The sequence below is a fragment of the Myotis myotis genome, unplaced genomic scaffold (genome assembly GCF_014108235.1).
Source record: "Myotis myotis isolate mMyoMyo1 unplaced genomic scaffold, mMyoMyo1.p scaffold_m19_p_15, whole genome shotgun sequence".
Taxonomy (NCBI): Eukaryota; Metazoa; Chordata; class Mammalia; order Chiroptera; family Vespertilionidae; genus Myotis; species Myotis myotis.
In genome coordinates, this window is record NW_023416319.1 from 43479216 (window position 1) to 43507168 (window position 27953).

At 44.5% G+C, this 27953-nt stretch overlaps 1 protein-coding gene and 1 pseudogene across 6 annotated transcripts; one reads left to right on the top strand and one right to left on the bottom strand.

Annotated features, from left to right (window-relative positions):
* Window positions 1-594: 594 nt before the first annotated feature.
* Window positions 595-27919, bottom strand: ANXA7 (annexin A7). 6 transcript variants are annotated; one of them, XM_036337079.1, is made up of 14 exons: window positions 27784-27919; window positions 19231-19285; window positions 17232-17436; window positions 16309-16407; window positions 15674-15738; window positions 14675-14740; window positions 9521-9623; window positions 9216-9310; window positions 7298-7411; window positions 6892-7062; window positions 4526-4696; window positions 4372-4447; window positions 2793-2905; window positions 595-1020 (listed from the first exon to the last, which is right to left on the bottom strand). In XM_036337079.1, exons 2-14 carry the CDS (start codon window positions 19282-19284, stop codon window positions 898-900), a joined length of 1455 nt encoding a protein of 484 aa, XP_036192972.1. In that variant the 5' UTR covers window position 19285; window positions 27784-27919; the 3' UTR covers window positions 595-897. The 6 variants fall into 6 exon arrangements, with proteins under 6 accessions (XP_036192972.1, XP_036192975.1, XP_036192974.1 ...); XM_036337082.1 differs by lacking the exon at window positions 27784-27919 and adding an exon at window positions 26873-27024; XM_036337081.1 differs by lacking the exon at window positions 27784-27919 and adding an exon at window positions 19378-19779.
* On the top strand, window positions 19685-20713 carry LOC118670340 (annotated as a pseudogene).
* Window positions 27920-27953: the final 34 nt, after the last annotated feature.

The following is a 27953-nucleotide window of genomic DNA, read 5'->3' on the forward strand; positions in this document are numbered from 1 at the left end:
CATATAATACTGACTCCCTTTTAAAAGTTGCTACAGGCAATACTAATCTATTTTCTCTGTGTAAAGATTAGTGTTTATGAGTATAGAATACTAATTTATATAAACCAATGGCCCGGTGCACAAAATTCATGCACTCAGGGGGGGTCCCCCAGCCTGGCCTGTGCCCTGTCACAGTGTGGGAGCCCCACAATCCATCGCCCCAAAGAGGTAGGCCCCGCCCACCCATCCAGGGCTCCTTGATGGATTGCCCCAAAGAGGCAGGCCGGAGCCAGCACAGGCCTGCGGACCCCTGGCGCAGGTGCACAAAGGCCTCCCTGTCCCCAACGCTGCAAGTCCCCACCCACAAGCACCTGCTGCGCACACAGCCTCCAGCTGATCAGTCGTCGTGTGTGAGGGCGTCCCAACCATTTGCATATTATCCTTTTATTAGTATAGATAAGATGTAAATTATTCTAGGTTAAAAGAGCTACATTTATTTTTTTTAAGTAATAGTTTTAAAATACCATCAATTATAACTGCCCGATGGACCTAGTAGGACTTGGGCAGGCAGAATTTTTAGCAACCTTTATAAAAATTCAGTATCATTACACAGAATTAGAGATTGTTGTGATTTTTATTCAATTTGGTATTCTGATTAGAATAAGTGCAGTGAGAAAAGTATACTTTACAAACAGTCCATTAAATCTACATTATGATTATGGCTTTACATTGATTGTATAGAGAGAAAAATAACGTTGGAATTAAGGCAATAACCGCATGTGCAAAACAAGCACAAGTCTGACACAGTCTTCAATAAAACGTTCGTTTGGTTACATGATGGTTGACTTCGCTGCATGCAGGTCAGCACTGCTTTGAAAGATAAGCTTTGAACAGCTTCATTCATTTAAAAAATCCCTCCTACTGGCCCACGATGGCGAGCAGCAGCTTTCGGTAATCTCCGCTCGTGTCACTGGCAATCATGGTGCCCAGGGTCTTCTGGTACATCTGGCAGAACATCTGTTTTATTTGTACAAGATCAATCTGCGCGCAAGAGATGATATTGTTAATGTCAGAAAAAAGCTGCCAAGGCATTTATTCGAATTGTTTTTGATAGTGAAAAGGTCCTAATTAGAATCAAAGCAGAGGGAAAATAACACCAAGCGACTGACACTTTATGGCTAGCAACTACCCAGGAAGGTCTGATTCACTGACTGTAAAAATATCGGGTAAGGATGGTACGAGTCTCCTCTATTATTCCAACAGTATTAGTCATTCAAAAACCATCTGATAATCAAATCGCTATCATCAAAAACACAGAAAATAACAAGTGTGGGCAAGGATGTGAAGTCGGAACCCTTGTGGATTGCTAGCAGGGCTGTAAAATAGGCAACCTCTGTGGAAAATGGTATGGCGGTTCCTTAAAACAGTAACAAAATATAATTGCCAGATGCAACGGCAATTCCACTTCCGGATATATACACAAAAATGAAAAGCAGGGACTCAAAGTATATGTCCCCATGCTCAGAGCAGCATCGTTCACAACAGCCAAAAGGTGGGAGCAACCTGAGTGTCCACTGACCGACAAAAGGATAAACGAAAGGTGGGATAGACAGACAATAAAACCACTCAGTCCTAAAAGGGAAGGAAATTCTGACACAAGATACAACATGGATGAACCCTGAAGACATTATCCTAAGTAAAAAAACAGTCACAACAGGACAAATACAGGATATTTCCCCTTATTTAAGGTACCTAGGGGTAATCAATTATAGGGACAGAAAACAGAATGGTGGTTGCCAGGGGTTGTGGAGAAAGAATGGTGAATTATTGTTTAACGACTGGGGAATTTCAGGTGAAAAAATTCTGGTGGTGGTGGTTGCACAACAATGTGAATGTACTTAATGCCACTGAACTGTATTAAAAAAAATGGTTAAAATGGTAAGTTTTACATTATGTATATTTTATTGCAACTAAAAAAAAAATAGCTTGCATAGAAAATTTAGGTCTATGAACAAATACATAAAGAGCTTTTATAAAACACCCTATTCAGGCCTGGCTGGTGTGGCTCAGAGTTTGAGCTTCGTCTCATGAACCAGGAGGTAAGGGTTCAATTCCTGGTCAGGGCACATGCCTGGGTTGCAGGCTCAATCCCCAGTAGGGGGTGTGCAAGAGGCAGCCAATTGATGATTCTTTCTCATCACTGATGTTTCCATCTCTCTCCCCCTTCTTCTCTCTGAAATCAATTTTAAAAAAAAGATAAAACACCCTATTCTGGTTATCCTTTTAAAAATAATTTACCTTTTTTAGTATAATTTAGTTGGATATGTATGTTTTCTTTCAATTAAAAATACCCAATAAATATTTAAAAATCAAAGAAAACATTTGAAGCTATATTTAGATAAAGAGACAAAGATAAATTTTTTGTTTTATGATTAGGAAGGTATGCTAAATTTCAGGAATTTTTCATAACCAATAAAATTAAATAGGTCTTTTAGACAATTTTTTACCTAAGTAAAATGAAAACCAAAAACCATCTTCCAACTTGCCTTCAACTAGTAACCTAGTCCCTCCAGACCTTCTCAGGTGGGCACACCTCTTGGCGCTGCTGCCGCCCCGAGGACAGTACAGCGGCCCCTTTCACTAAGCAAGCCTCTCTCCTGGAGGAAAGGGACCAACGACCACTGCTCACAGGAGGCAGTGACGACGACAGCTTTTCCTTAACGTCTTCCTGAGGGACTGACAACCAACTGAGGCGCTTTTAAGAAATCAACATTCAAAATTAACTGAGATCAGACAAGAACAGAGAGGCTCACCTCACTGCGCGTGACCACGATCCTGACCAGGGTGGAGTCGTCCGTGCCGGCGCCTTTCATGGAGCGGTGCAGCCTCTCAGCGAAGAAGGCCTGGCGGTTCAGGGCGCACTGCACTGCAAGGCAGAGGGGCTTCAGGAACGCGCCCGCGCCCGGGCTCCCCGCTCACCTCTCGCCTGCCCGTGGCCCTTCCCCACGCCATCCTCTCAGATCCCGAAGCTGAAAATATTCTCCCCCTGGATTTGTATCACCTTTCTTTCTAGATGCACCAGACGAGCTACTTTCAATTCTAAAAGACTCCTCCTGGCCCCCCCAAAACCCCATCTCCTCTCCACAGATGCAACAGCTTAGATTCTTTGTACTGCTGCCCCTCGCAATGAGAAGACATATAGCAACTCGGCCTTAGCAGTGTCTCACTGAAAAGCAACGATGAGTTCTGAATTCTAGGAGTCAAACAGAACATTTTCCCCGAGGAGGACAGGAGATACAAGTAATCTAAAAGAGAAAACACAGATCTGGGCAACGATTTCAGAATAATCAGAAATCTGCCCTGGCCCGTGTGGCTCTGTGGTAAAAAATCTAACAGGCATTTCTTAGTAAAATTAACTTAGCAAAGGCTCTTCCTGCAGATGGTAGAGAATGGTTCGTTAATAATTTAGCTACAATACTACAGTATTATTTGTAAGACATTCAATTGCTAATACCAATGTGTTACTAATACTCTCTTTAGTCCTATATTCTCCACGAGAATAATAGTTCCCGTTCATTAGGCTGAATATCCGGACATCAGAGATTTGGTATTGAATTCCAAAAGGGAAAAGAGTCTCCTTGGGCTGAGTACTTGAGAAGTGGTTTTTTGTTTGTTTGTGGGTTTTTTTTGGGGGGGGGGAGGGGGCTCAAAAATGATGCTTTGTGTAGTGGCACTCATAGCTGCATAGTGCTTTCCCAGTCACCTTAATGGAAATGTTACAATCTATCATATATATATATATATATACACACACACACACATATATATATACACATATATCATATATACACATATACACATGTATTTTTAAAAATTTTTTATTGACTGATTTTTAGAGAGAGAAAGGAAGGGAAAGGTGAGGTGGAGGGAGGGGGAAAGGGAAAGAGAAAGGAGGAGGAAGGGATGGAGAGAGGGGGAGAGAGAGAGAGAGAGAGAGAGAGAGAGAGAGAGAGAGAGAGAGAGAGAGAGAGAGAGAGGGAGAGAGAGATTGTTCTCTTACTGATGCCTTCATTGGCTGATTCTTATATGTGCCCTGACCAGGGACTGAACTCACAACCTTGACTTATCAGGACGACGCTCTAACCAACTGAGCTATTTGGCCAGGGCTACCAGACACTCTTGCATAGTTCTCAAGAAGGGCATATAGAATAAACATCAAATAATTCTGAAACAACCCAAACTGATCATGCCATCAACCATTCACAGACTGGCTCAGCATTTGCTTAAGCAGATTCCCGGGAGGCTATATTATCATTACTTAATAGGAACAAAAAATACTCAAAAGCTCACTCATTTAGAAGCAAAATAAAGCAAAACACAAAAGTATCTTACAGATGGCCTTCAAACCGCTTTCCACACTTCCGGAAAACTCGCGGGCAACACTGCTTAACAAATCTCGATTAGCCACCTGCAGACAAAACATATCGGGTTAAAATATTTCCACACCTTAAAACAGAAGCCAGGCCTGCAAAATAAAGGCTCATACCCTGGAATAAGCCTCCATGGTAGCTCTCAGCTGAGGAAAGCTTCTTGTGGCAAGAATCATGTTAAAGCAAGATTCGTCTGTCCCCAGCTTCCCCTCGCCAGCTTGGTAGAGTCGCTGAGCATCTTCCTGAGCCATCTGGTGGTTCACATTCTGGTTCTCATCACGGTTTCCCTGCAAAAGGCGGCAGAAATTGGAAGGAAGCGGTACAAGTCCTATTAAAAATGTTCTTTCCAATCTCGTCATTTATTAAAGATGAATGCCTAGCCCTGGCTGGTGGCTCAGTTAGTTGGAGCGTCATCCTGTACACCAAAAGATGGAGGGTTCAATTCCTAGTCAGGGCACATTCCCTGGTTGGGGTGTGAGCCCCGATTGGGGGTGTGTGTGGGAAGCAGCTGATCAATATTTATTTCTCACATTAATGTCTCTCTCTCTCTCTCTCTCTAATCAATTTTAAAAAGTTTTAAATAAAAAGATTAATGCATCGAGTTTGTCATGCATAGTTTTCGTTATAGTTTTCATTTCCAAACGAACTACTCGTGTAACTAGTACTTTATTGCACTGACAATTTTGAATTTGAGAGTATGTGATCATGATTTAATGAGATTATGTTAAAATGAGAAATTTTCAGGGCTTTGAGATCTAAATTAAACCAGAAAAGGTTTCCATAAAAAATCATACACACATACATAAGATTTATACACATACACACACACACACACACACACCACACAAACATACACAAATCTCTACTAGGAGACATAAACTACCACTTAAATGAAGACGTTATTCTCCTCCTCAGCAAGGATTTAAGATCACTATGCATTACACTTAACTCCTCTTTGTATTCATTAATGCAACCTAAAGTAGGGGGCACTTGCTCTCTGCCAGCCCATATTCTCCAGAGAAACAAACGATGGGATGTGCTACATGGTAGGAACAAGGTCTCTGCCTCAAGGAATTTAAGTTAAGGGAGGGAACAAATAATATGGAGGCTTCATAAACTTCCTTTCCTTTCCAAGTGTAATCTTAATACGTTAAGTATTTATTATGAACGTATAAATGAAAATGATGCATGAACTTTTAAGAAGAAGGTATAAATAACTCAAGTTCTGCTAGATTGTGCCGATTTGTATGCCAAACTCTCCCGTAGGGTAGGAGGGAGGGAAGGAGAGGGAGGGAGGGCGGGAGGAAGGCAGCTGTGAGCCTGAGCAAGGGTAAAGCTTAGATGGGCAGTTGGTTTCACTCCAAAACAGAAACACAAGGGAAAGGCTGTCGTCTAGAGTCTCGGTGTCTGAGGAGCGACATGGAGAGGGCTCCCTGAGGTGAGAAACTGTCTTCCCAAGAACCCTGGGCACAGGGGCATGTAGGAGCAGATTCCAAGCGGACAGCTGACTACAGCACAGGAGGCGGTGCTCAGGGACATTCCTCCCTTCTGCCTTTAGACTCAAACACACGCACGGCCCGGTTTCCTAGGAAGCCGTCCCTCTGCTTTATACACCGGCTGGGCCTGGAACCCTGCAGAGACACTCCACACCTCATATAAAGTCTTCACCATTTTTTAGTGTTAAATCCGTTCCTGTTCGTTTTCTTCTTCTCGTTCTTTCTAAATGCCAACCTCCTCCCCTGCTCCGTTACTCTGCTGTCGGTAAGTTCCGTTTCCTCTCATCCACTTGTGTTCTTTTCTCACGTCCACACACACCCACTCACTCTGGCTCACTGCTTTTCCTGCAACTACCTCCCTTGCCCTGAAGAGCCTCTCTACTTCGAGACCCCTCAGGGCTGTCCGACCTTGAGCACTAGCAGGACAGCCAGTAACTGCTGATACTGAATCAGCATGCTAGTCTTTTGCACCATCTTGCTCAAATAAACCCTCACTGTCTCGTTCCAAGCGTGTTTATAATGTCATTCCAAATACCCTATTTGGAGAATTTTCTGTCCCCTCTCCAGCACATCTGGGGAATCAGAATAAGGAAGGTGCCAATCACAATAGTTCTGTGAATCCTGAAGCACTTTTCTGCATCTCTGGCTCTCCTCACACAGTTCTTGCCCTACAGCACTTCCATGGCACTCCTGCGTATCCGTCGTTAGTGGTAGAACTTAATGGGCTCAGCTCAAAAGTACAGATTCATCCCATCCCACGACACAGCTTCAAATTGATTTCTGATTCCTTTCAAAAGCCAGATCTACAGAAATAAATCTCAATAGTGACTACAGAGAAATTTGTATACTGGGTTCTGTGTTGTCCCTCTTAAAGGCGGCAGCATTCCAAGGGGGCTCAATATTAAAAGGAACACAGGATGCTCACTGGCAACAGGCAGCAAAGAATGTTCCCTCCACCCTCACACAAACATCCACACTGTACTCACCTGGCACATGGATACAAGCAAACGTTCAAAATGCCCTGATGTATCTGACCTAATGTCCTTCTCAAGGTCTCGCCCAAATTCCGACTGATAACATCGGACAATTTCTTGGATTTCCCGATTAGTTCTTGTGCATAAAATTTCAATCAATACACGTTCCTGAGTTCCTGCTCCCTATGTGAAATAATGAAAGGAAGAATTACACAAAAGAAAAACAAAATCTCCGTAAGTTATTAAATCTTACTGTTCCATCAAATATTTCTTTGGCCTCCAGACCTAAAAAGCTCTATATAGCCAGAGATATGAAAGAATGTATGATTTAGTTGTCACTATGAATACAGAACTGCCACAATTTGGGGGGGGGGTGTTTAAATTAGATAAAACATTCAAAGTAAATGACATATAGTACCTTCATTGCATTCCGTAAACTCCAGGCATCATAATATGTGCTTGGCATGAACAGGGCAAGGATCAGTTCTTCCATATTCCCACTTAACTCTGACTTGAGATCTTTGATTAAATCCTGTTTAATTACAAGTATAAACTAAGTATATGTGCTCTCCAAATTTTGTTATTTACATTTTTAAAGAAAAATATAGAAAATGGAATTGAATTGTTTATGAAAACCTAAATTTCAAATCTGAATATTATACAATAATAAATAAGTAAATATATACATTTAAAGTTTGTTATACTCAAGTAGATGTATTTTATTCATTCTATAAATATTTTATTTATTCAATAAAAACTTAAATTCTTACTGTAGTTCCATCACTATACCAGGTACAAAAACAAGAAATACATGAAACAAAGAACAATTCAAATAAACAAAACGATGAACAGATATTTATTAGTATAAGAAATTGTTCTTGTTCTATGAGGAAGTAGAAATCCTCATGGTGTTCTTATTTGAAAAATAAGATAAACACCTAAAAAGAGACACCAGTATAAGGCAGCCGGTACTCCAGCGCCGGCTGAGTAGGTAGGACAGAAATAAATAACAGAAAAAGTCAAAGTGAGCTACAGGATGCAAAGAAAGCTTTCAGTCCAGATCTTAAAGAGGACATAGAAATTAGCAGGCACAGTGGGGCCAGGATTTGGCAGCTGGTGCTGAAAGAAAACCCTTGAGTGCATCTTTTTCCTGGGACTGTGCCAGTGGTAGCTATCACTCAATGGCACAGAGGAAAAAAAAAAATTAGCAGGCAAAGAGGAAGAAAGGTATTTCAGGCAAGAAGGAAAAACAAACATGGAATAGAAAAATGGTTTCCCGCCTTGGCTATGCATTAAAATCATCTGTGGAATTTTTCTTAAAAACAAACAAAAATTGATGTTGAGGAAAATACTCAGATTCTGCATATGGTGTTTTTTTGTTTTTGTTGTTTTAATTTTTATCAGAGTTATTTGAGCCAAACTGACGACTCGCCAGGGAGCAAGGTCTCAAATGCTCCTCTGCACGTGCTTTTAAGTTCTAAAGGGGATTATGATGATGAGCTAAAGCTGAGAATCACTAATGCAGGGGCAAGGATGACCAAAGCGAGTTCAGTGGGACAATAAGACAACCAATTCTGTTAGAGGGGAACATTTTCACAGGTGAGTAAATCCAAGTTATAACTCTATGCTTGGCATATTACCTTGAAGACTAAGCTAGAGAATGCTGAATTTGATTCTGCGTGCTGCAGGAGCCGCTGGAAACGTGTATGCAGGCAAATGGCACGGACGTGGCAACAACAGGCAGTATGGACTATGATGGCAAAAGAGGCTACAGAAGAGAACATTCAGCAATGAGGGAAACTGCACAGAGTAGCTAATTGAAGCCAAATCCGGGAGTTGTCGTGCAGAAAAAGGAAAACAGGTCTTCTCGGCCAAGAGAACAACGTATACTAAGCACAGAAGTATACAAGGTCATGGTGTGGGCAGAGAATGGCGAGAAGTTCCACGCAATCGTAAACAGAGGATATGTTTAGAGGGAGGGAAAGTTGTGGAAGATGATGCCAAGGACCAAGAATAAGAGGGGCTCTGTAGAGAAGCCCGTGGGTCCCACTCCACAGAGAGGATGGAGAACCACGCTACTGATGCTGACCGTGGTCATCATCTACTTTCTACGGAACATCTACCACACACCAGACCTAGTGTGAGGTGCGACATCATGGCCAAGGACTACTCTAGAATTAGAAAGCCTTTTAAGAGAAAAAAACGAACACACTACTCCCGGGGCCTCTGGAACGGAGCTGTTTTGTTCATCAGTAATAGTAAGACAACCGTGTGCAGCCTGACATGGATGCAGGGTCTACAGGTCACTGTTCACGCTCACTTAAGAAAAAAATTACCTTTCCATACATGGTCTTAAAAGCTGCTTTAATTTTTTGCCTTTGATCATTGGACCGGGTGGACACGACATCCACAATTGCCTGTTCGTCTGTCCCTGAAAGAACCAAACATGTTTAAGTAAGAATAAAGTGCACTGGATGTTCCTTGAGGAAATCACTTAAATGTTTATAAGGTAACTGGTGCCAGATCAAACGGAGGAATGTGCCCACGGGCTGACACATACAGTTGGTTTATGATAGAAAGCTTATTTTTACTTTAATCACTTAAACTTATTATAAATAAGACAAAAATCCATTTTCCTTACCAAAGCCCTTCATTGCTTTACGAAGAATTTCTGCATCTCTCATAGGATCGAAGTTGGCAGCTGGTCGAATTGTTCCTTGAGTTCCCTGAGTCATGGCGGCAGGCTGAGAACAGAGGCATAACATCCAAGTCCGTTACTGGGGCAATTATTTCACAAGATGTACATATACTAAATCATCATGCTGTGCACCTAAAACTAATACGGTTATCTGTCAATTACATCTCAATAAAACTGGGGGAGGGGGGGAGGATATGAAAAAAATGTTCACCTTCTTTAATTAAAAAAAAATACAAACTAAAAATAAAAATCGAGGAACATTTGAAATCTTGCTCCCTGGCATATGTCCTCAGTTTGGCTCATATAAACTCAGAAAAATTAAAAAATTCAAAATAAAAATTCAAGTCAGGATTTTCTGTTGGAAAGACAATAATTCAAGACTTCCCAGTCAAAACTCTCAGGCAAAGAGGCCAGTGTTTGCGTTTCAGGCCAAGGATATGAGCAATGGTTTCAGAGCTCATACTGGAACAGGCAGGAAAGACTTATCTCCCTCCTGCCAATAGACAGTCAGCTACCACACTTTCAGGAGTCTAGTAAAGCTGGCAAAATTAGTGACAATCTTCCTGTGCCTTGCATCCCACTTGGAATTCCTTGGGATATAGGATATGTTTAGAGGCAAGGAGAGGAGTAGAAGATGATGCAAAGGATCAAGAATAAGCAGGGGCTATATAATGTGTCCTTGAATCCCACAGTAAGGAAAAGATTGAGAACCATCAATTTGTACTTGGAATTCCTTCTTGGTAAAATAGGAAGAGAAAAAGAGATGATCTCTGGATAGTGTGAGATGAGTAGCAGTGTTTGATTTAAAGACAAGAATATAATAATGGCTTTAGTAAAATAGAACACGAGTAGCCCAATGAGGTTTTGAATAAGCAATATAATTTGGTTAATATCTCTTAAGTTCCTCTAAGAGCCCTGATTATTAGACACGAAATATAACATCGTATATTAAGAAAAGCACAAAAGGCAGCAGCTTCCTCTAGCCTGCCCGCTCTCTCTCTCTCTAGAGTGTACTTTTTCTTTTTTCTTTTGGTCTAGTGCTTAGGCTAGAAGTTTATTATCCGAGAGTATACTTTCGCTTTTTGCTTTAATAAACCTTGCCACTATTAAACTTCTCCTAAAAAAGGCACAAATGAAAGTGATGATTAGAGATTCCAGGAGGTACAATATTCTTCATAGATTTTATAAGGAAATAAACCAGAAAGTAAAGTAGATACTATATTTTTAAAACAGAAATCTATGAAGAAATTTTTAAAAATTACCAGATGACAATACCACAGTAATAATTATTTCAGACAAGAACCATCAATGGATGTTAAAATTAGTGGGTAAAAGTTTGATCAAAATCAATTATTACCAGTAAAAGAATAAGTCAACAGTAAGTGCCTACTGGTAGGATACAGTGGGAACACAACATCATTTCTGTGGTATTCTTGCCCAAATGGCATAACCTGAATTTAATCATGAGGAAATATCAGATAAACCCAAATTAAGGAATATGACACAAAATAACTAGTACTCTTTGAAAGTGTCAAGGTCATGAACAACAAAAACTAAAGATTGTTTCATATTAAAGGAAATTTAAAAGACATGACAATAAATGCAATATTTCATCCTGGATTTGATTCTGAACTAGAAAAGGGCATTGCAGGGGCAATTAGTGAAATGGCTGGATAATAGTATCATATCAGTGTAATTTCTTGATTTTGATCATTGTATTATTTTTATGTAAGAAATTAACATTTGAAGAATCTGAGTCTAAAGGGTTTACAGGAATTCTATGTATATTTTTTGCAATTTTTTTAAGTGTAAAATTACTTCAAAATTAAAAGTAAAAAAAATTAAAAATGCAAAACTATGAAACAAGTCAATAGTTTTCCTTTTTTAAAAATATTTTTTTATTGATTTCAGAGAGGAGGAGGGAGAGGGAGAGAGAGATAGAAACATCGAACCTGGGACCCTTCAGTCCAGAGGCTGTCACTCTATCTACTGAGGGCATCAACAGTTCACATCAGAGCTTAAGACTAGAATGGCTTGGCTGGCGTGGCTCAGTGGTTGAACATCGACCTATGAACCAGGAGGTCCCAGTTCGATTCCCAGTCAGGACACATGCCTGGGATTCGGGTTCAATCCCCAAGTGGGAGGCATGCAGGAGGCAGCTAGTCAATGATCCTCTCTCATCACTGATGTTTCTCTCTCTCTCTCCCTCTCCCTTCCTCTCTGAAATCAATAAAAAATATATTTTTTTTAAAAAAAGAATGGAATGAAACAAGATGATATCCTACCACATTTTTTTAAATTCAATTTTAATAATGTATTTTATTTAACCCAATAAGTTGTTTATTAAATTTTGTTTATTAAATAATTGTTTATTCTCTAAAATATCATTTAAACATGCAACTGACATAATTTCAAATACAAAACAATTCCATTGCTCTTTAGGTAACAGAAGCTGTGTTTATTAGACTCATGCCCATCAAATACAGTAATGTGCCAGCACCTGTGGGGCAAAGTAAATGGGATGAAGGGGACCAAGCCATCATTCAACGAACATTTGTGGTCAATAATTCCTCCCACTCATTCACACTCTTACAACAACATTTTCTCCTACCCATTAGCTTTACCAACCAATCCTTCACTAGTTTCTAAGCCAGGAATGTTAAGTAGAAAACTAACAAGAGCTGTGTGTATAGTGGTTTTAGGAAAAAACTAAAATTATTTTACTTGTTGAGAATATCCAAGTATAAATTTTTTTTCAACATATTGCCTTTACATGAGTCTTTAATGCATCAGGAAACTAAGGAAATTTCCTGTGATGTAATCACTGTCACTAACATCCTAAGTAGGAAAGAAGCCTTTGTTTATAATATACCGGACGAGATAGTGAAACTAAACCCCCATCAATTACTGTCTAATTATTCTCATATTCCGTCATCTCATTCTTTCTTAAAAAAAAAAAAACAACAAAAACTATTCCACTTTGCATCTCTAGGAAAAACTGGTTTTGTTTATTCTTTGTTGAAAGTCTAATTTGAAGTGAATCTTCATCAAGGATACACTCATCCTTTCGGCGTAATACTAAGTTCAAAGAAATCAGGGTCCATGCTGTTGAGGTTAAAACTCTAAGGGGAGATTTCTCAGCACAGCAAAGTCTACACTGTCTGCCACCAAAAGTTCCAACCTTTGATACCCATTTGATTTCAATCTCCCTGCTGAAAAACTACCATAAACTTACTACTGGGTTCATCAAAAGAGGTTACCTGACCCAACTGCCCAAATAAAACAGAAACTTTCTTTACATCTTCACACACACACACACCCACACACCTACCTCTACTGGAAGATTCTCAGTGGCAGGGAAGTCACCCCTCACAAGGTAACCTAACCCACTCCCACCTAAAAGCTCTTCAAAACATACCACTCTGCTAATTCCATCTATTAGTTTTAGCTCTACCTTAAGACGGTAATTGTTACACAAAATAAGTTGCATGTGTATGTTTTACTTTTAGTGCTTTATGTTTAAAAATCTTTTCTCTTTCAGTCATAAAATGACGTCTCTAAAATTATATGCATACTTCACCTAAAATTTAAAAATTCTCATGAATTATCAAAAATACCTAAAGACTTATAATATGACTCACAACTGCAACAATGACAAAAGGACTGAAAACGATCTACCACATGCTTTGGAGGAATGTCATTTGCTCTATCAGCAAAGCAGCACTGTGTAACGGGAAAGCCACTGGTCAGAGCGTCAGAACAGCGAGGATCTGGTCTCAGCTTTGTCTTTCACTAGCTGTGTGGTGTGGCCCTGGACAAGTTTCTTAATCCATCCGGAGCTAAAATTCCTCAAATCAGGAAAGTAAGCCAGAAAATGGATAAGGTATTTTTCTTCTAATACTGTAATCAATCCCTCTCCCACCTTAGCCTTAAAAACGCTTGAAAATGTTGCCGAAACCGGTTTGGCTCAGTGGATAGAGCGTCGGCCTGCGGACTGAAAGGTCCCAGGTTCGATTCCGGTCAGGAGCATGTACCTGGGTTGCGGGCACATCCCCAGTAGGAGATGTGCAGGAGGCAGCTGATCGATGTTTCTCTCTCATCAATGTTTCTAGCTCTCTATCTCTCTCCCTTCCTCTCTGTAAAAAAATCAATAAAATATATTAAAAAAACAAAACAAAAAAAACGCTTGAAAATGCTAATCTTTATGAAAAGACAGGATAAAAATAAATAAGCATATTGCCTTGGCCAGGTGGCTCAGTTGGTTGGAGCGTCATCCTGTACACCAAAGGTGGGGGATTTGATTCCCAGTCAGGCACATACCCAGGCTAGGGGTTCCATCTCAGGTCGGGGCACATACAAAAGGCAGCCTATCAATGTTTCCCCCGCCCTCCCCTCTCCTCCCCAGCTTCTTCCCCCCCTCCACCTCCCTCTCCTTCTTTCTCTCTCTAAAATAAATAAACAGCCCTAGCCGGTTTGGCTCAGTGGATACAGTATTCTCGGCCTGCAGGCCAAAGGATCCCGGATTCGATTCCAGTTAAGGGCACATACCTTGGTTGCAGGCTCCTCCCCAACCCAGCCCTGGTTGGGGTGCGTGCAGGAGGCAACCAACCCATGTGTTGCTCTCTCTCTTTCCCTCTCTCTTCCACTCTCCCTAAAATATCAATGGAAAAATACCCTCGGGTGAGGATTAACAAAAAAAATAAAAAACAAAATAAAATCAATGAACATATCCTTTGGCAAGAATAAATAAATAAAAGAAAGCATAAAAGCACACTGTTTATGTTCCTGGTAACTTGCAAAAGATAGAAAGAATTAACATTGCAATTAAAGAATAAAAATGTTAAAACAAGGAGCTATACAGAGATGAGGCAAAGATTTGACATACAGGAGACTTTCTGGGGCTATTGAGAAATCAATTCAACAATTAATTGGTTACCATGTTTAAAGCGCTGCCAAGCACTACAGGGACATCAAGGTAAACCAGAATACAGTTGGGCCCCAGGAAGTGGTGAGACACAAATACACAAGAAATCAGAAACAAATGAAGGCTTATGTAGGGAAACTAGAAATTAGTGAACACCAGAAAACCTTACTCACTTCACTGCTATTATCCAAAGAAGCAGGAGAGAAAACAGGATAGGAAGGAAAGGATTCTGTATTGATCTGAAAGAAGAGCGGAGAGTTATAAAGGTAAAAATGGAAGACAAAACCACACTATATGAAACAGTGCCAGAAACGCCAGTCACCCAAGTTGGTATTCATAACTGCCAGTGGAGGAAGGGAGAAAAGACGACTAAAACCCCTGCTAAGAGCCCAAGCAAATCTCTGTGAAAAAATTGTAAGTATTAGCACCTGTGAGAAGGGACCTAGGTTTGTCTTATCGAAGTCATCAGGCCACTACTCACAGCAGATGAACCAAAGAGAGCATGGAGTCTATCGGAAGCAAAGTTTACAGTCTTAGGTGATGTTATAGAACAGCGACTTTCAACCTTCTCATCTCATGGCACACACAAACTGACTACTAAAATTCTGCAGCCCACCAAAAAACATACTATCTTTTTTGCTGATCTGACCAAAAAAAAAGGTATAATTTTTATTCATTCATACTGGGTGGCTATGGTTGTGTTGGCTGTTGTCGTTTTTTTATTTGACAATCTAAGGGAGAAGAGGTCAGTGTCCCTGACTAAAGAGTCAGATACTGCGTGTTTCAAAAATTCCTGTGGCTCCTGCCCCGGTTGAAAATCGCTGTTATGGACCATCTCATCTGCTTCCTGAGGTGCTCTAATGTGGCCAAGGAGAGGGGCTCTTCTTTGGCATTAGTCAGTTACCCCGACTAAACTTAAAAGGCAGGAGCAGCCCTAACTGGTTTGGCTCAGTGGATAGAGCATCGGCCTGCAGACTGAAGGGTCCCAGGTTTGATTCCGGCCAAGGGCATGTACCTTGGTTGCGGGCACATCCCCAGTGGGGGTGTGCAGGAGGCAGCTGATCGATGCTTCTCTCTCATTGATGTTTCTAACTCTCTATCCCTCTCCCTTCCTCTCTGTAAAAAATCAATAAAATATTTTTTTTTTTTTTAAAAGGCAGGCGCAACAATACCTGAGAAGAGTAAGGAGCTTGTCCTCCAGGATACTGAGAAGGCATCTGTCCTCCGGGATAGCCACCTACACGTTTAAAAACATCCAGAAAAACAGGTTTTATATGGCTTAATTTTTCAAAACAGCACTGGTTATTATGAATTATGTAAATATATAAGAACATTCCCATGTTATTCACTAGGATAATTTTTCAGTATAACTTACTAAATCTACAACAAACTAGGTCATAAGAGCCTTTTAAAATATTCCATGTCCTACATCATATCCTAACAAATACACTTTTCTTTAAAACACTTGAGTCAGATTAAATTCTGATTCCATCTGGAGAGGATGTGAGGACACAGTTCCGGGGGTGGTTTCATCTGTGGTACAGGAGTGAGCAGAGAAGTTCCACAAGGTTTTGCTTTTTTGGCTTTGGGACATTCTTTTTTTAATTGAAAAAGTGGGTCTTATTTCAATCTTACTAATTATATTTTTCCACCAAATTAATACATCTCATGAAACCATGTACTTAAATTTATTTACAAAGGTACTTAAGATAAATGTTTGTTGACAAACAGAAACTAATCTCTCTCAGTGGCAACTGAAAAATTCACACTATCATGCTGTTGCTGTCTCTGCACAGCAGGTACATACCAGGTAGGGGGACCTGTGCTGGGACGCCTCCAAAAGGCTGTGCATAGCCAGGAAAGCCTGCTCCACCTGGCGGGGCTCCAAACCCTTGGCCTGGAGGAACTAGAGAAAGAATCAACTCTAGTGACAGTTCTCATGACTAAAGAGAAAACTTCAGAAAAATATCTACTATTAACAGTGGGGGGGGGGGGGGGAAGGTGCTATTAATGCTTCTGGCCCCTTTTGGTCTAAATTCAATTTCTCACCAACTCCTTCCCCATTAAATAATAAACTTAAAATTTTACTTCATTCATTTGCCTTAGTAAATTACCGTATAAAAATGCTAAGTTACTTTTTTCCCCTCTGGACAAAGCTATTCTAAAGGTCACAACCATGCTAACTGAAATGCCTTAATCTGCCCTGGCTGGTGTGGCTCCGTTGATTGAAGCATCATCCCATGCACCAAAAGGTGGCTGGTTTGATGCCCGGTCAGGGCACATACCTAGGTTGCGGGTTCGATCCCATCACCGGAAAGGGCACAACAGGAGGCAACAGATCGATCGATGTTTCTCTTATACATCAATGTCTCTCTCTCTCTCCCCTTTTCTAAAATCAGTAAAAATATATCCTCCGGTGAGGATTAGGGGGGAAAAAAGCCTTAATAACTTCTAAAATTATAAATAATCAAACTGTTATATATTGATCTTTTATTACCATGAGATTTCTTCCAATTTCTTTCCTAATTTTTGAGCTTGCTCCCAGTTGCTAGGCCCCCTGAGAACGTTTACCTTCTATGTTGCCAGCTGTGTCCTTGCTGTCTAAGGCAGAAAGCAGGCCAAGAGCTATTCTGACCTCATACAAAACAAGCAGGAATGAGGAGGATAAAGGGGAGAAGGAAAAAGTGCTGTAGCAACCAAACCACCATGATGCCTCGACCCATCACTCACCTCCTGGATAGGATGGGGCCCCTCCTGGCTGTGGGGCGCCAGGGTAGCCCCCGGGGGCTGGATAGCCACCGGGAGCAGGGTAGCCTCCAGCTCCGGGGTAGCCACTACCTGGCGCTGCGGGGTAGGCACCTCCTCCCATGGGAGGAAAGCCACTAGGATAAGGATACTGCCCAGGAGGGGGAAACGATGACTCCTGACCCGCCGGCTGCAAAACCAGAAAAGTATTTTCAAATGAATGTGACCCTAGAGAAATACGACCCACCTAAAAAAGGGAACCAACAGCTGTAACTGTTAAGGGCTAGCTTGTTCTTTTACATATTAAAAGCCCCATTAGAAGTCTTGGTATCTTACCCTAGTTTATGAATATCCTATATTTTTCAGGACACTTGTCTCTCAGAACTCAGTTAAATTTCATTCTACGTTGTCGGGGCGTCTGTTTCTCTATTTGGGAGTAAGAACCAGGCTCCTTCCAAACCCTCAGGAACAAGTCACAAAGCTCATTAGTTCCTTCAATTTCCTAGCACCTAGAAATATGAGAAAGATCCACCTCTCCACCCTAAAGTAAGAAATTCCTCGTTCGCCTGCAACACACCTGGACCTGTTACACAACAGAAAAATAAAGGTGACCTGAGTCACACGTGGGTTCAGAACAGACAACGTCTAAGTGAGGCAGAGACTGTCAGGTGTTCACTCAACTTCCTCCCCTGGCCACAAAGCTAGACTACATTTCCCAGACCTCCCTGCAGTTCAGTAGGACGCATGACTGAATACCGGTGAATGAATGCAGGCAGTGATATACACCACTTCCAGCCGGGCCCCTAAAAACCTACTCTCTTCCCTCCTCTCTCTTTTCCTTCATCTGCAGCTGAAGCAGAGGGTCCAAGCGGAGGACTCCAAGGTGCTAGGGTGACAGAGCCAATACCTGGAAGGAGCCTAGGAACCTGAAGACCACCTGGAACAAAGGCTTCTCCCCGCCCCCTCCCTCACCCCCATGGGCTTCCAGGAGCCTGAAGGAAGAAATGAGCTTTTCTTGCATCCAGTCACTGAGGTGGCTGAGTTGTCTGTTTCAGCAATGACCCTACACTGACGAAAATGATGGCCAGAGTCTAGTGTAGTACACAGGCATCTGGAAACAGCAGTAATTCTCATCTCTCCTCTGATAAATCCAGCTATATATTCACTTTACATAAGGACACACACATTATCATTAATCTGCAGGCCCCTCTTCCTACTCTCTGTCAGAAACAAGCCCTGCATTCTTATGAGCGTAAAACTGAAATGTATGATTCTCACTTAGGCCTCAGCTGTAAGTTTAGTCCTCAGAGTACAGACATCAACCAGGCAGAACTTGACAGCACGTTGATAAAATGTACTCCAAACACTAGTCTCAGGACTACAAATCAAGGACCCTCTAATCCACTGCAATCTGTTATCTCGGAGTCAAGACCTTCCTAGTTATTTTAAACCTTCTAACACAAAGGTTAAAAAACAGTGACTCAAAAACAACAACAAACACCAACCAAACGGTGACTCACGGGATGAATTTAGCTTACACACATTTGATTGACTCATACAGCATTTAACATTTAAAGAAAGTAATTCCCTCGTAGAGAGCCAAGTGTGAAAGGCCACCACATTGGGGGGGCGGGAGGGGGGGGGGGGACGGAGCCAAATGGGAAGAAATAAAAAAAAATTATTTTCCCAATTTTTCAAATTGGGTCAATTTCAACAAAATCCAGATTGCTTGTTTTACCTGACGAAATGCAGGGCCTGGCCTCACTGGGCCTGCCTCCCCGCGTGGCCGTATCAGACTGAGGCCGAGAGCTGCTGGCTTTCCGCAGGGCATGCAGATGCTCTGTCCCCCACAGCACCCCCATGCACTCGGGCATGCGGATTGATGAGCCCTGCTCTGGCCTATCTGTCAGCTCGGTCAAGGGCTAGTCCTACAGCACCTGCTCCAGGGAATGACCTATTTTAGTATTTAAGGGGCAATACTTACAGGGTATCCAGGGAAAGGCGGGTAGCCCGTGGGGGGATAGCCTGGATAGGACATTCTGTAACAATAAAAAAAGTCCTCTGTGATTTCTTATACAAGTTACGGCCTTTGTAGACACACACTGTCATAGGATCTTATAAAAAAATACACCTTCTTTCAAGAGTCTGGCTGGCATTCAAATGTGGGTATTGGGGCTGGTAAAAGCAACGCTGATAACATGTTTCTTCATCTCATCATTGGTACCATTGGGTCAGGAGAGCAGAGCAAGCGTTCCAACACCATTCTGCTCATACCATACAATTCTTGTCGTATCTCAATACTACCAGTACTTCTATTTATGAACTATTTTCTTTTAAGCCAATTTATTTTTCACTTAAAACTATTTTTAAAGTTGCTTTATATTACTTCCATACAGGGAAAACGTGAAATAGTCTTCTTGCCACAAAGAGGAGGTCACATGGCCCCCGACCAGCCCACCCCCCTCGGTGGGAGTCTCCGGGCGCCTCGGCTTCCCCCAGCCTCGCGGGGACCGGGCAGCTTCGGGGTGATCCAGCTTCGGGGTGATCGGCCAGAAGCCGCTCTCCTCCCACCCCCCCAGCCCCGCCAGGAAGCCACGTGCCCGCAGGCCCGAGCCTGCGGAGCCGGCCGACCCGAGAGCGGGGACGCAGCGGGGAGCCCCGCCGAGAAGGCCCGGGCGGAGCAGGCGGGGCCCGGCACACCCACCGCCCCAGCAGTCGGTCCGCATCCGGAACAAGGCCGCCGACCTGCTGAGACTCGCGGCTCGCAACCCGCCGGTGGGTTTCGGTGCGAGTTGGAAGCAGCACCTAGCGGCGGGTTCGGAAGCCGTGTTTTACGATGCTAATGGGATTTGCTGCAGAAGAAGACATCACAGTGTATCCACGCCAGGCGTCTTCACGTGCACCCAAATGCGCAGCACAGGAGCCGTGCAGGTGTCACCCTGGGCCGGGATCCACGTCATGGGCCCAGTCAAGCTCACGGCTGCTCCTCCTCCGCGCGCGGCGAGGAAGACATTCATGGCGCGCCGTCCCCAGACATGGATGGTGCTGTGCGTCCTGGCCGTGGAGATGGGCCTGGGCGGGCCAGGGAAGGTGTTCTCCTCCACGCTGTCCTCTCAGTCTCCGCGCATCAGGCCAGGTCTGGTACAGAGAAGGGCTGGGCGCAGTTCCCCGAGGCGGGTGTGTCCTGGCTAAAGCACAACTCGAGTGGCCTCGTCCTCATGCTCTGGGGCTCCCATGCGCAGAGGAAGGGCAGTGCCATCCATAGGAAGCACCATCGCACCTGCAGACCGCCCACCCCTACCCATCCCTGCCCACTGTCCGTGTACAGAGGGTTCTCTGGGGGCAGACATTTCTCTAAAACCAACGAGCTGCTGCAAAAATCTGGCAAGGAGCCCATCAACTGGAAGGATCTGTGACCCTGAAAAGGGGGGTGGGAGGGCCCTCCGGGCAGTTTCTAGAAGCTGCTGTTGAAGTATTTGTCTGTGACGAAGTTGAACTGAGAAAATAATTGCCCTAGTGATCCTTACGCACGATGCACACCAGGGAGAACCGTTCAGTAAAGGGGCCTTGCGCCTGGCTGGCCAGGAGGCCAGGCAGCCCAGGAGCGGCAGCGCTATCCGGCAGAAACTCTGCCCTGTGCCCACGTGTCTGTCTCAGGAACTTGGCTTTGGCTTAGAAGACACATCAAAGTTTTGGGAAAGGAGAGGAGGTCAAATTCTTTTCTGAACTCTCCTCCCCTCTGTTTCCTTTATGGTTAAAGATGGGGAGATAAGCACCTTTTTCGTATCTAAGTCATCTGCTGCTCGCTTTTACCTGTAGGTTCAACGTTAGGTTATAAAGTGGGTGTTTTTATATAGAAAGGACCCCTTGGCACATGGGCCAGGTCCACTGCCCTTTGATCCTTTAGAGCCCTCAGGCCCCTCCTGTAAGGAAATGGGATTTTTGTTGGCCGGTTCCCAGAAATTAGGGGTCAGTTTCCTGATAGTAGCAAAGAAAATTCCTCAGGAACAATCCCTGCTGCGAGCCTTCGGACAGGTGAGGCCAGGAGAGAAGTGGGCCGGACAGGTGAGGCCAGGAGAGAAGTGGGCGGGGCCTTGTTTATATTGTTCTCCGGGTGTTTCTAGGAATAAGCAGTGGAAGTTGAACAGGAGGAGAAAGGGTTTTGTTTTGTTTTAAGAAGGGAAATGGTTTTCTTCCATGTGTATCTTGAACTGGGAGAAAAGGCAGCATAGTGCTAAATGCTGTTTTTTTTTCCTGGACTGAAATCACTTTAGGAGACCATTTTCTGCAACACTGGGGAATTTCACTCTTAAAAAAATACTTATATGCTCGGCCGATGTGGCTCAGTGGTTGAGGGTCGACCTATGAACCAGGAGGTCACAGTTAAATTTCTATGTGGATTTTTGTATTTTTTTTAATCCTTTAAGAGACCATCTTTATTAGGGCTGAACCTCCATCCTAGGTCCTGTTAGAGATGCTGTTAGCTGGGCTCAAAGTTAAACCTGCAACAGTTTGGTAGTAAAAGGTTGTTGAAGTTTAAAAAAAAAAAAGAGAGAAGGTAACATTGAGATGAATATATAAATATTAAAATACTCCCCACATGCCACAGAAAGCCTCTTATGTAGTGATATAACCACATTCTGGGAAACAATGTTATAATGGATAAGAGTTAACATATAGTCATAGATACCTGGATTAAACCCTACCTTTACTTTTATAAACTTCAGATTTTGGAAAATTTCAAACTTATTAAAAAATTAAAGTAACATATAAGAAACCCCACAGCCCTGGCCAGTTTTGCTCAGTGGATAGAGCATCGGCCTACAGACTGAAGGGTCCCAGGTTCGAGTCCCGGTCAGGGCACATTTCCGGATTCCAGGCTCCATCCCCAGTAGGGGACATGTGGGAGGCAGCTGATCAATGATTCTCTCTCATCATTGATGTTTCTATCTCTCTCTCCCTCTCCCTTCCTCTCTGAAATCAATAAAAATATATATATTTTTAAAAATGAGGATAGTGTATGGAGCCTCTGGGACAACTTTAAGCATACCAACGTTCACAACATGTAGTGCTGGAAGGAAAAGAGAGCGAGCCCGACTGGTGTGGCTCAGTGGTTGAGTGTCAACCTATGAACCAGGAGGTCACTGTTCAATCCTGTCAGGGCACATGCGGGCTTAATCCCACATGGGGGGCATGCGAGAGGCAGCCTATCAATGATTCTCTCTCATCATTAATGTTTCTGTCTCTCTCTCTCCTTCTTCATTCCTCTCTGAAATCAATTTTTTAAAAAAAGGAAATTGAAAACCTATTTGAAAAAATGACAGAAAACTTCCCTAACTTGGTGAAGGAAGTATACATACTAGTACAAGTCCAGGAAGTGCGCCCTAACCGGTTTGGCTCAGTGGCTAGAGTGTCGGCCTGCGGACTGAAGGGTCCCGGGTTCGATTCCGGACAAGGGCATGTACCTGTGTTGAGGGCACATCCCCAGTGGGGGGTGTGCAGGAGGCAGCTGGTCGATGTTTCTCTCTCATCGATGTTTCTAACTCTCTATCTCTCTCCCTTCCTCTCTGTAAAAAATCAATAAAATATATTAAAAAAAAAAAAAAGATTGACCTTGTCAGTGAAGATAAAAATAGAAGCTAGTTAGGAGGTTTTTGTGTGCAATTAAATACTCAATCCCCACCAGATTACTCTTAATATCCCATATCTGTCAATAGTACCGCTACTTAAATTACCTATTACTCCAATATAGTAAGTAACCCAATACTATTTTTCTCTTCTTCTTTGAAATGCCTCTCCTATTCTTTCAGTCATTTCTATTCTCTCGGCCATATCCTTAGACCAGGTTTTCATTGCTTGATGCCTACTTTACTAAAATTACTTCATTTATTTCCTTGTTTATACTCTCACACTTCCAGTGTTCCTGGGCACCATCACTAGGTGAACGTTCCTAAAATGCTGCTCTTTCCGCGTATTACTTTTCAGGTCAAAACTCCTCAATGACTACTGCTAGAGTATCGAATGAAAATTCATTAGCCTGACAGTCAGATCTCCTTACTACTGGTTCCAATTTATCTATTCAATTTATCTTTACCAACACCTAACTCCCAGTGCGAAATCTCTACCACCTGAACCACTCTTAGCACATCTCTGCTTAAACCACCGTTATCTTTAGCTGACCTGGCCTCAAGCCTGAGCTCACTCACCTCTCCTCACTCATCCAGCTCAAATCTTTTCTCCCTTCTTTGAACAATGTACTAGATAAAACAGTACTTCTTTAACTTTAATATATATGTGAGCCCCTTTGGGAATCTTGTTAAAATGCAGACTCTGATTCAGTAGTTTTGAGATGGAGCCTGAGATTCTGCATTTATAACTAAGCTTCCAGATGCTGCTGCTGCTGGTCTGAGAGTCATATTTTGGTACTAGAATATTGACATTTCCAGATCTACCATCTAATTTGCTAATTTTTTCAATATGTGTTTTGGCTCTTCTCCCCAATATGGCTGTAAAGGATTTGTATTATTTTTATATAAAGACCCCAAACAAATCCAAATCAAAATTCATAAAAACCCACTATGTAATATGCACTGTCCTAGGTGCTGATAAAGATGGGGAGAAGGTATCATGCCTTTTGAGTATACAATATAGGAAAATGAGGTAATAAATTTAAGTTATTATAGTGTCTCTTATGACATAAGCACAGGATAGAAGCTGAAAACTTGCTAAATTTAGAATAAATGGACATATACTGAGTCAAATTTATCCTATATAATCAAAGTCTAATATGCTAAGTGTCCGGTCATCTGTTCAACCAAAGCATAATATGCTAATGACTAGAGGCCCGGTGCACAAAAATTTGTGCACTCGGGGGGGAAGGGGGGCCCCTCAGCCCGGCCTGTGCCCTCTGGCAGTCTGGGACCCCTCGGGAGATAACAACCTGCTGGCTTAGGCCTGCTCCCGGGTGGCAGAGGGCAGGCCCAATCCCTAGGTGCAGCCCCTGGTAGGGCTCAGAGCAGGGCCGATTGGGGGGGTTGGGGCACCGTCCCGTCACACTCAAGGCAGGGTCGATGGGGAGGTTGCGGCGCCACCCCCTGTCACGCACAGAGCAGGGCCAATCAGGGGATTAGGGCTCTGTACCCTGTCACGCACAGAGCAGGGCCAATCAGGGCGTTGGGGCACCGCCCTCTATCACCCACAGAGCAGGGCCGATCAGGGGGTTGGGGCGCCGCCACTGTCACACTCAGGGCAGGGCCAATGGGGAGGTTATGGCTCTACCCCGTCACACACAGAGCAGGGCCCGTGGGGGGGGGGGGGGAAGCTCCCCCATATCAGGCACAGAGCAGGGCTGATCAGGGGGTTGGGGCGCCTTCCCCTGTCACAAACAGAGCAGGGCGGATAGGAAGGTTGTGGCCCCACCCCCTGTCACACACAGAGCCGCAGGGCGATCAGGGGGTTTGGGCACTGCCCCCTGTCACGCTTATCCCGGTGCCGGGAGGCCTCATGGCTCCGCTGATCCCGGTGCTGGGAGGCATATTACCCTTTTACTATATAGGGTAGAGGCCTGGTGCATGGTTGGGTGCCAGCTGGTTTGCCCTGAAGGGTGTCCTGGATCAGGGTGAGGGTCCCCACTGGGGTGCCTGGCCAGCCTGGGTGAGGGGATGATGGCTGTTTGCAGCTGGTCACACACCCTTCAGGGTGGGGGTCCCCACTGGGGTGCCTGGCCAGTCTGGGTGAGGGGCTGAGGGCTGTTTTCAGGCTGTGGGTGACTGAAGCTCCCAACTGCTCCTTTTTTCCTTTTTTTTTTTTTTTTTTTATTCTGGGCCAGCTTTAGCTTGAGGCTTGGCTCCAGCTCTTAGGCCTCCGTGGCTGAAAGTAGGTTTCTGGCCTTTGCTTACAATGTTGCGAATCTGCTGGCTGAAGTCCGGCGGTATTTGTTACAGAGTTTCTTAAACTGCCCGCTCAGAGGCCTGCAGCCGCAGACAGGGAACGTTGGTTTCTTCCGTCACTGAGGCAACCAAGCCTCATGTTAGTTTCAAGCTGCCTGGCTGCCAGCCGCCATCTTGGCTGACAGTTAATTTGCATATCTCGCTGATTAGCCAATGAAAAGGGTAGCAGTCGTACGCCAATGACCATGTTTCTCTTTTATTAGTGTAGATATGCTAAGGATGCTCAACTGCTTGCTATGACGTGCACTGACCACCAGGGGGAGCACCACTCAGCCAGACTGCTGTGGGGAGCGGGCCTAAGCCGGCAGTCAGACATACCCCAAGGGCTCCCAGACTATGAGAGGGCACAGGCTGGGCTGAGGGACGCCCCCCAAGTGCATGAATTTCGTGCACCAGGCCTCTAGTAAGTTAATAAAAAAGATAGTAAGATATTAAGAAAACTGATTCAGTTCTAAAGTAGTTATTTGATATACAAAGGCCTGGATGTAAAAACAGGAACAAACTAAAATGTTTTTGGCTCTCTTCTTCTCTAAGCCTGGGTGGTATAAGGAGTAAAGGGACAACAACATCTAACAACAGTCAGACCATTTGAAAATAAGTTATGAAACACATACATAACATTTTTAAGGCAACAAGTAGTTACCGTACCAAAGACTACAAAAAACAATTAAATTTCTAAATCCCAGGAATTGTTCCAGTGACAAAGCCCTATTTCTGCATTTCTTAAATTTTACCTTTACAGGGCTAGAGGAATTATGTCAACAGGAGTTTAAAAACAGAATGAAAATAAAGACTATCTGCACATGAGAAAACTTAATGCAATTTTTAAGAAAGTGAATCTGGTTACATTTTGAAAAATGTAATTACATAAAGAACTAGAACACAATTCCATTTCCAGAGATGTATCTTATAGAAATATTTGCACAAATACAACACATATATGTACAAGACTATTAATTACAGCACTATCTATAATAGAAAAAAGTTAAAAACAACCTAAAAGTCCATCAGTAAGGGACAGGTTAAATAGATTATGGATAATCATACAATGAAGTGTTATGCAGCTACTGAAAATGAGCAGCTCTTTTTTTTCTTATATATTAAATTATCCCTAAGTCCTAGTAAGGGGGTGTTGAAAATGACATAGGTCATTTGCACCCAAATGTGGAAAGAAATGCATTTACTTCCTTGAACATGTAGAGAATACCCTGAAAGTCCCCTCAAGGAAGTTGAAAACCAGTGGCTGCCTCCAGGAAGGAGAGCTAGGACATAATGTACCTTTAACTCTTTTGGAATTGGGCAAGTAACATCTATTCAAAAGGTACATTTCAAAAGCGTGTGTAAAAAAGCTTACACAAACCCCAGCCCAGGGTGACTTAAGAAATTACTCAACTTTGCCCAAAGCATAATAAGGCCATCCTGGTGAAGCAGAGCTTTTCTTTTTAACATTCTCCCTGGGAAACTGCATTTAAAAGACTAGAAAATCATTCTTGGTTCTCCAAAACCACCTCCACCCAGTGAGTCAGCAGCGAAAAGGGGTGGGCCTCACTATGGGAGTGTCCCATGGCATGAAGCCCAGGAGCCCAAGAGGCAGCTGCTGGAAGTTTAGGAAACAAATAGGAAAAGGAGTGAACGATACTATAATGGCCAAGAGCAGATACAATTTCCAAAACCTGCCTCTCGGAAGGGCCATTTCCATCAGTCAGCAAGGGCCACGGGGTACAGGGCAGGAGGCACAGCTGGCTTCTGCGTGGACAGGCAGGCAGCCACCGTGGAGTGAAAAGCGGCGTCCACTTGCCGCGGCCAGAGGAATCCTGCCCGCGCCTGCCCGTCTCCAGCCGGCGGCACTCATGACACTCATCACACGTAGCTGGGCCTCTCGGCCGGCTGAGCCAGGGAGCTCACAGGCAGCGGGATGACTTCTCTCCACCCGCCACGCGCGGCGGACGCGGCCATTTCCCCTGCGCGCAGCGCTCGCGGGGACGGGCTGGTGCGCACAGCACGCGCGGGCGGCGCCGCTCCGGGCGCGGGATCGGATGGGAACGCGCCTTCCCGCAAGTTTCCAACAACTGCCCGCCGGGGCCGGCGCACGCGCTGCGTCCAGCGTCCACTCGGTGAGCACAGCGCGCATTTCCCGAGTTTCCCCAAACCTGCTGTGTCACCGGGAAGTCCCGTCCCCAGGCCGGCTCGGCTCTGCGCGCCGCCCGCCGCTCCTCCCAGCCGCCCCGAGGCCCCGGCCCGCGCCGCAGCCCCGCACCTGCGGGCCACCTGCCCGCGCGCGCCCCGGCCCCCCGGCCTCCGCCCGGCGAGCGGCCCCGAGAACCGGCGAGCAGGGCTTCCCGTCTCCGCCCGCCGGGCGGCCGCCGCGCCTACCCCACCCCAAGGCGCCCCCGCCGGGCAGGGGGTCCGGAGACGCGCACCCCGAGTCGCCCGCCACCCGGGAGGCCCGCGGGCCCCTGCACCGCCCCGGGAGCGGGGATGCGCGCGGGGCCCCATTTCCCCGACGGCCCGGCGCGGGGCCCCGAGCGGCCGGGGCGAGGGGGCGAGGGGGCGAAGGGGTGGCCGGGGCAGGGGGCACCGCTCCTCACCTGACACCGGGAGCAGCGTCACAGCCCAGCCCAGTCGGCGGCAAGATGGAGCCGGGGGCGGGCCGCGGAGGGCGGGGCGCGGGGGCCGCCGCGCGGCCCGTTAGCAGCGCCGCCGCCGCAGGGAACGCCCCTGGGCGGGGCCCCGCCGGGGGTGGCCGGACCCCAGCCCC

Coding starts and splice junctions, on each gene's coding strand:
- ANXA7 (XM_036337079.1), bottom strand. CDS start 19,284: ATGTCCTATCCAGGCTATCCCCCCACGGGCTACCCGCCTTTCCCTGGA. Junction 15,739..16,308: donor AGCACAGGTCCCCCTACCTG/GTATGTACCTGC, acceptor TTAAACGTGTAG/GTGGCTATCCCGGAGGACAG. Junction 4,697..6,891: donor TGCTTGTATCCATGTGCCAG/GTGAGTACAGTG, acceptor CGCCTTTTGCAG/GGAAACCGTGATGAGAACCA.